Genomic DNA, 7656 nt, shown 5'->3' with positions numbered 1-7656 from the left:
CACGACACTCCACCCCCCTCTTGTGCTTGAGTTTTGACGCACTGGAAGTAAGCCGGAAGTGACCGGAAGTGTCGTCATTTTTCTCCATTTATTTTTTCTCTATTATTTTGAGTTGAACTTGTATTATTCAACTTTGTCTCGAGTCGTTACGGATCCCCGTAAGTGTGTGTATATCGACTTTTATCTCGAGTCGTAACGGAGGCATCACTTGGCCATTTGTGAGTAGAGTTTTCGTCGTTGATACCGTGGGTTGTTCGGTATCATCCCACCGTACCAACTTATTGGTTGTGGGTTCAAATACTCAGATATTTTGACTTTTTTCGAGGGATGAGGTTAAAGTATGTGGGTTTCATTTTTATTTTACAATCTTTTATTAATATACCAACACCTCAGTCATTCTTCTGTATAACAAATGATAAACATACAGAGCAGAGTACAGAATATCTACTAAAACTCTTCCAATACAAAATATAACATGAACAATATAATACACAAGCAGTAGTTTCGACAGGATAACTACAGAGAGATTAGGTTTTATTTGATCCATCAGTAACACGAAAAAGTAAACAGTCATACATGTGAATGAAGCTTTCACGAGTGAGTGAAGGTTTTTGAAATCCAGTATTGTTATGAGCCAATGAGGGCATTGTAAATCATGGTATAAGTTAAGAAATGTGGTGGCTACTCCATCAATACAGTACAAAATAATAGTACCACAAAGATACAATACAGCAAACGTTTCGTATCCGAGGATCGGGAGTGCTACTAATTTACCCCAGTAGCATAAGGGCAGTAGTTTCCATGTGATGAAGATGCAATATAGGTGAACAGTGATGCAGACGACCAGTTTCCACAATATTGGATATAAATTTATTTCCACATCTGCAAGACATACATTTATCATTAGGAGGGGGGATGTGACATTGGTGGGCTTTCAGCCAGCTGTTCTAACAATGGTGCAGTCATATAGGGGTACACAAATAACAATTCATTTATAAATTGTTTTTCTGCGAATGGAGCTAGTTTAGCAAATGGATTTACATCAACAGTAAAAGTCCTCTTGGTGAATGCTTTCTTAGATTGTATAAGTTTTTTGATGTCTTCAGCATCTTGACGTTCAAATTTACAACACATATAAGCCCAAGTATTAAGTAGTTTGTTAAAATACGGAGCCAATGATCCCCTGACTTCATGTAATAAATCAATATATTGGTTAATGAAAGTTCTCAAATTAATGAGAGTTTTCCAAGAAACCTCTCCCAAATAAATAAAGCCAGTACTATCCCTCCCCTCTATCAATTCCACCTGAACACAAGGCTTGCTGCCAGGGAGCATACTTAATTTCAATTCCACTCGAGTGGACGTTTTAGTTTTATGTTTATATGATGGCTTTTTCAAATGCATATCAACAGCAACTGCCCAAGTCCCCATACTTAAATCATAGAACTCGTCAGTGGTCAGAAGAACCCCCTTCCCTTGAACATTCTCAAGAGAAACAAAAGGTGCTAATTCGCGTGAATAATCTAACCCCATCACAATAAACTTAGATTTCGAGGTGTTCAGAGGAATCCTCATCTCTAACAATCCCATGTAGCGACTCGGCATCTTTGACATGGGCATTCTCTCAACAGCCTTAAGGTAGAGATCATACATCCAGGCGCTTCTTTTCACATCTTCACAGAAGAAATGCGCGTTGTAACTTGAATATGACATACCTCCCACACTATCTTGATGTGTGTTCATAGTGCCAGCAGACAACGTCGAGAGAGATGGGGATAGCAAACGCTCCGAAAGCGAGGACGGCGATGATGAATTTTTTCCAGCGGGGAGCAGCTTCACCCTCTTGATAGGAGTAGCAGAATGAATTTCTTCTGCAGTCCTCTTCGTCTTCTCCCTGGGCAGATCACACGAACCCTATTGAGAATACAAGTACAGAGTTAGTTTATATAGTCTACAAGGGAATGTCACATAGGACACATGATAAAGATGCTTACCTCTTTCTCGCACTCTTCCTCTTCCTTCTCCGTAGCGTCACTAGCAGAACTCCAGGCAGCGTCACGTAGCCGTTTATTCTGTCAACAGAACACAAGTATGCATAAGATACAAATGGAATCATATGAAAGTGGAAAAAAAGTGTATGAAAAACACAAGTGAATTACCTCGTCGCCACATTTAGGGCATTCTTCTGCCCAGCAATTTTCTTCGGATGGATAAAGAAGGCATTCAAGCGGCTCCACGTCGGCAATCATGGGCTTCATCTGTAACACAGATAGAGTTAATATTTCACGGACAATGGAGAAACAGCTGAGAAAATAACAATAATAACTCACCTCTTCAGTGGATTGATGAGATGCAAGCTCTCCGTTGTCCATGGGGATGGTGGTGATGGAGGTGGAGGAGACAGTTGAGGAGGCCATGGCGATCCGGTGTCACGTCCAGTGGTGATGGAGACCAAGTGTGCCTTCTCCGTCGAACGCGCCCCAAGATATAGGGCCTCAGATGTTGGAGTGGGGGGTTGTGGCGGGGCGCAGAGTGGTGATGCGCCGTGAAAGTCACAGACCCGTATTGGTGAAAGTGGGGCGTACGCCCCCCGTTACAGACATGTTGCAACATGCTTGTAAAGAGAAAGTTCAAGACTTTCACGTGTCTAGCAGGTGTGCTATGGTACACCCTTGTGAGTCTCCCGTGGTATTTGTGTCATTGGTTATTTCCCAATTTGGAAAGTTGTGGGCGAACAGACGACTGACTAATGCATCGTTAGCTGTGTGGTTGCGAGGTGAAAATCGGTTCAGAAAGGTAGATACAGAAATGCCTCGCGCTCTATTGAGGGCGTATACTACACAATATTGACCACAAACGTTGGATGTTAATGATTGTATCCGTACAGAAGAATTTACACATTTTCTTGAATTCGAGCTAATAAAGTCCCTATGCCAAGGTGCCCTTGGTGGTTTTGCTAAACTATCAAAGTGCTCAGCGCACTTATTCTTACTAAAATATATAGCTATCCAGTGTTCCCCAGGATGCTTACTACTCTTGGTATTTACAACAAACAAACTAGGATATGCAACAGATTGAGGCAGACAATCCGCAGGGTACACCCCTTTAAATATCTTACTAGTATAATTATCCTTAGACAGACATGCTTCAATTTCTAAAGTATTCATTCTAATTAGCAAAGTCGGTTTGTACGTTCCTGTACTTGTCAATTTCAATGAGCGAGTCGAATTCAGAATAAACAATGAGATTCACAGCTTTAGCCAATTCGGATTTAAAACGAATCTCAATACGCAGACTGCCAGTCTTTTGGAGATTCCAAAGACCAGTGTGTGAAGAGAGGTTTGGCGTCAGGTCAAATGCATAAAGACAATACCCTCCTGGGTATTCGCTTCTATTTATATTGATTCCCTCATCTTTGAAATGAATCCCAGTACCAGAGAAAAGTGAATGATAAGCAGTTACGTACAGGGGAGACTTAGGGTGGGTGAAGTCGGGCGTCAGAGGTTGAGATGGAATTTGGTTACCCCCAGAAAACACAGCGAGGTGACACACATCACTATTAACAAAATTCCAAGGGTTCTCTTCGAGATCTCCGTTGAATGCATTATTATCTACAAGCCCCATAACCACCCTTCGGGGTTGAGGCCCTAGGTACACAGAGTCCATCACTTTACTTCTAATGCCAGCGTTTAGAGTCAATACTTTCATGTCTACTCTAGTTATAGGATACTTTGCACTTGCAGATTCGAGAGCTTTATGATGGGCCAAGAGAATTGAAGGATTAATTTTAACTCTACGTATTAAAAGTTTCGCGGTGTGAATTCTAACATCTACTTGAGCATCTCTGCTTGCCATAACATGAAATGCAGTTTTACTTCTGTGGAGTCTTAGTTTCATCTCAACCCCATTTATTAGATAGCGCTCTTGCCCAAAGAAGTCACAATGTAAATTAGATATAATGTCTACAGAACGGTTGTCTGAAAGAGCGTTAGCTCTTGCTTCATAACCCTTGTTTCTAGCATCTCTAGAATTAAATTCGAAAGCAGTATCTTTAGCAAAGAGTCGCGTAGTTAAGTGAGATTGTTGTGCAGGTAGATCATAACCCAAAATTGTGTCTATATATGCTTTATAGCCGTAACAGTGACTCCCAGATGTCGTATCCTTACCATTCAAAAGCACTTGAATATGATCAAACAAAGCATGAGGCCAGTTATTGACAGGGCCTGCCTTAGGTACGGCGGGGGCCGCCTCACCCGTAGCGAGAGAGGGCACAACAAGTTGAACAACGAGATAGAGCAAAGTATTAGCTACATCATAGTAATAATCACCTGAAGCAGGTGGTACAACAAATTCAATCACTCCTCCGTCCTTGGTTGAAGAAACGGGGTGAATCTCTAAGTAATCACCACTTTCAGAAGATTCATCGGTTAGAGGTAAATTAAAGAGATCCAACTCACTCTTTGCACACACATGAGAGTCCTTGTGAAGGAAAGCCATGGCTAACCAAATATATCGTTCTTGACAAACGAAACCTTACGCTTTTTAGTGACACGCTTCTTTTTCTTCTTGTGTGTAACCTTTCTTTTCTTCCTCGGCGCACGGCGGCGTTTGGGTTTCTTCCTTCTCTTCGGAGCCTTCCTCTTGGTGGTGGTGGTGCGCCTCCTCTTGACGTTGACGTTTGACTGACGATGTGATGATCTCTTACGCTTTCTTATACGGCCACTCCCCACCATTTTTCTGACACTTTCTTGAGCTTTAGCAGTGAGTGCCTCCTTGCTGGCATTCCATTGATCGTGGACAGATTCTTTAAACGGGCGGTTATTGACAAGAGTGTCCGACATGACATTTGTACCCGCTATAAGTGCTTGTTTTCCGACAGCTTTTGCAGCCCCTTTGACAAGAGGTGCAGCCAACCTAAAAAGACCTTTAAGAAAACTACCCAAACCGTACCCTTTTTGATAAGGAGACCCAGAATAGTAATGAGAAATACCGTTACCACCTTGTGCCTGATTGATGTAGTAGTGGGCATACGGACAGCCGCGAACGTGACTCATGGTACTACACAAAGTTTCTCCTTCTGAAGTGAAGAACACAGCTTGAAGTTCCGTGACTGAATGACACGTTTCGTCCCATCCCGTCCTTTATAAGAATTTCTACAGTATCAAATTGTCTCTTTTTAACAGGGATGTAATATGGGCGGTTAAATGTTACGGTTGCCATCGTACCATATTTAACCTTAGCCACACCAGAGTTAACGACACGCAAAAGTGGGGCTAGAGAGTCACCCACACTTTGATGTTCAACTAAATCACAATAATAGTACATTTGCTCCGGCAAGCCAATAAACAAATTAATGATAAAGGTACCATACTCATATTGAGGGTGACCGTAGGTATTCCGGCCGACAGGGAAACGTTGTTGGGTAAAGCCCAAAACTGCAGCTAACAACGGTGACAAAACAAAATCTCGCACGTGGTCGTCATCATTATATTTTACATTTTTAGTAACCACGTCTGGAAATATTTCCCATTTACAATAACCATGCTGATCAACGGAAAAAATAGAACCTTCGGGGAGTTTAGTATTGATATAGTCAACAAGTTCAAGAGGAGTAGCAAAATATTGTTCTTTTAAAGGTATGACAAGGCTTCTGCCGTACTCTGATTCGATACTTATCGTCTCACTGAAGTTAGGAAAGTGAAGAAAGGTAAAAGGAAAGCTGGCCTCGACTAACGCGACTTCTGCATCCTCATGTAGTTCTATGCGCCTAGTAAGAGCCGTTGTATAATGCGACGTCTTATTTTGTGGATAAACATCCATGCTACTGTTACTTGGGAGAGTTACATAAAATTGACTCATGATTACAATTGAACAAGATTATCAACCCAATCGTTAAATTTATCGGGATAACCCCTGAACTTTACAAAATATTTCTTCTTACCGTTAACAATTTTTGTTCTCAAAACTTTCTCAATTTTAAATATTTCTGTAGGTCTTACTTTTTGAATTTCGTGACTGTAATAACTGCCTTGGATCTGTTCGCCCGCTTGATCTTCCAGCACAAACGCAACTGGCTTGCGATCCAGCTTGCGCTTTATTATAAATATCTCTTGGGACCAGCCTTCCTCATACCCTTTCCCGAAAGCACCTTTGTCGAGAGATATACGAACATGGGTCCCTACAGTTAAGTCGGGCGACACACGCACAGTCGGAGTTTTATTCCACTTCGTTCTGAGTGCCTCATAGACTTTTGCCATATTGTTTTCGTTTACATCTTTGGGGGCCATTTTAATGGTGGAATGTTTAGCAGAGTTGTAACTCGTCATAAAATTTTGTAATTCGTCAATGTATCTGTGCGTGGATGAGTGTGTGAAGTACTTCCACATCCGTGACTTGATGCTGCGGTTAAGGCGTTCCACCACTCCACACTTCACGTCAGGGTTGTGGCTATGATAGTAATTTACGCCAATAGATTTAAGATAGTCTAAAACAAACTTATTTTGAAACTCAAGGCCTTTATCTGTCATCAGAAATTTAGGCTTACGGCCCGACGTAGTGATAATGTCCCGAATGGCTTCGAGAACACACGAACCCGTTTTCTTTTTGACAGGGCGAGCAAAGGCAAATTTACTGAAAACATCAATGCAAGTCAAAATATACCTATACCCAGAGTTTTCAGAGGCATAAGCTTGCATGTCAACCAAATCCGCTTGCCACAACTCATCTGGAAAATAAACACGGAATGAATTTCGCGGAAATCTTTTACGGGTCGGCCGATGAAGTGTATAAGGTTCTTCTCCCTCTAGCCAAAACTTGACACGGTCAGGTTTGATGTGAGTGACTTTAGCTAAAGTAGATACAGTGGAATAAGAAGCAGGGTGTGACGTGTCGTAATACACATTTCTCAAAATGCTATCTTCCTCGTCCGTTATAGTAGGATCCGCTCCCACTTCAAATTCTTCATGATCGGGCCCCATGCCTCCCCTATCTTTGCCCCCAGTGATGGTTCCACCCCCGGTGCCGCCCCACCCCCCACTCCTGACCCAGATTGAATGTGTTGCCATCTTTTATTGTTACCTATAAGTTCATGTGGCACATTGAGTTCTTTTATAAGGGATAGAAAGGGATTGAGGCCACGGGGTTTTTCAACAGATTTACGATCTCGTTGTAAGTCTCCGATCAAATCAATGAGATTGCTATCTGAAATTAATGAATCGTCAATGGAAATCCTCCCAACACTATCCCAATGGATTCGTGGTGAATTATCTAATAAAGTGTAAAGAGCCGTGGCCTTTTGAGTATACGTTCTAGGAATTTCGTTTGCAATCCTATCTTTAAGATCGGGTTTTAGTGACGGTGTCTTTGTGTTAGTGTCAGAGTGTTGTTCAACAATGGGCAATTCTAATGGTTTACGACTCTCTTCCAATCTGAACAAATACTTTTGAAGTTGCTGGTTGTACAGTGTCCATTTATCTCTATCAGATATGCCCGTCATGGATAATATACCTTGCATAGCTTGATCGAGATCATGTTGAGATTGACTCGCAGGAGCAGGAGCTTGTAATCTTGACAACGATTGTGGATCAACAAGTAAAAGTTTCTTAGTTGCATTCATTTCGAAATGAAATGAGACACAATGGCACTAATGATAGGACC

General features: G+C 41.8%; 2 protein-coding genes across 2 annotated transcripts; both read right to left on the bottom strand.

Moving 5' to 3' along the window:
- Positions 1 to 347: 347 nt before the first annotated feature.
- On the bottom strand, positions 348 to 2479 carry LOC127750345 (uncharacterized). The gene is made up of 4 exons (XM_052271819.1): positions 2331 to 2479; positions 2160 to 2258; positions 1995 to 2072; positions 348 to 1914 (listed from the first exon to the last, which is right to left on the bottom strand). Exons 1-4 carry the CDS (start codon positions 2415 to 2417, stop codon positions 904 to 906), a joined length of 1275 nt encoding a protein of 424 aa, XP_052127779.1. The 5' UTR covers positions 2418 to 2479; the 3' UTR covers positions 348 to 903.
- Positions 2480 to 3168: 689 nt separating this feature from the next.
- Positions 3169 to 4497, bottom strand: LOC113211293 (uncharacterized protein F54H12.2-like). The gene has a single exon (XM_026429617.1). It carries the CDS (start codon positions 4495 to 4497, stop codon positions 3169 to 3171), a length of 1329 nt encoding a protein of 442 aa, XP_026285402.1.
- Positions 4498 to 7656: the final 3159 nt, after the last annotated feature.

This window comes from Frankliniella occidentalis, unplaced genomic scaffold (assembly GCF_000697945.3).
Source record: "Frankliniella occidentalis isolate FOCC.00 unplaced genomic scaffold, Focc_3.1 Scaffold175, whole genome shotgun sequence".
NCBI lineage: Eukaryota > Metazoa > Arthropoda > Insecta > Thysanoptera > Thripidae > Frankliniella > Frankliniella occidentalis.
The sequence above is the reverse complement of the archived record's forward strand: the minus strand, read 5'-3'. Positions and strand labels throughout refer to the sequence as shown.

Excerpts from the sequence above, each read along its gene's own strand:
- LOC127750345 (XM_052271819.1), bottom strand. The coding sequence starts at position 2,417 with ATGGCCTCCTCAACTGTCTCCTCCACCTCCATCACCACCATCCCCATG. Across the intron at positions 2,259-2,330 it reads CTCATCAATCCACTGAAGAG|ATGAAGCCCATGATTGCCGA; the intron begins GTGAGTTATTAT and ends TCTGTGTTACAG. Across the intron at positions 2,073-2,159 it reads GCCCTAAATGTGGCGACGAG|AATAAACGGCTACGTGACGC; the intron begins GTAATTCACTTG and ends TTCTGTTGACAG.
- LOC113211293 (XM_026429617.1), bottom strand. The coding sequence starts at position 4,497 with ATGGCTTTCCTTCACAAGGACTCTCATGTGTGTGCAAAGAGTGAGTTG.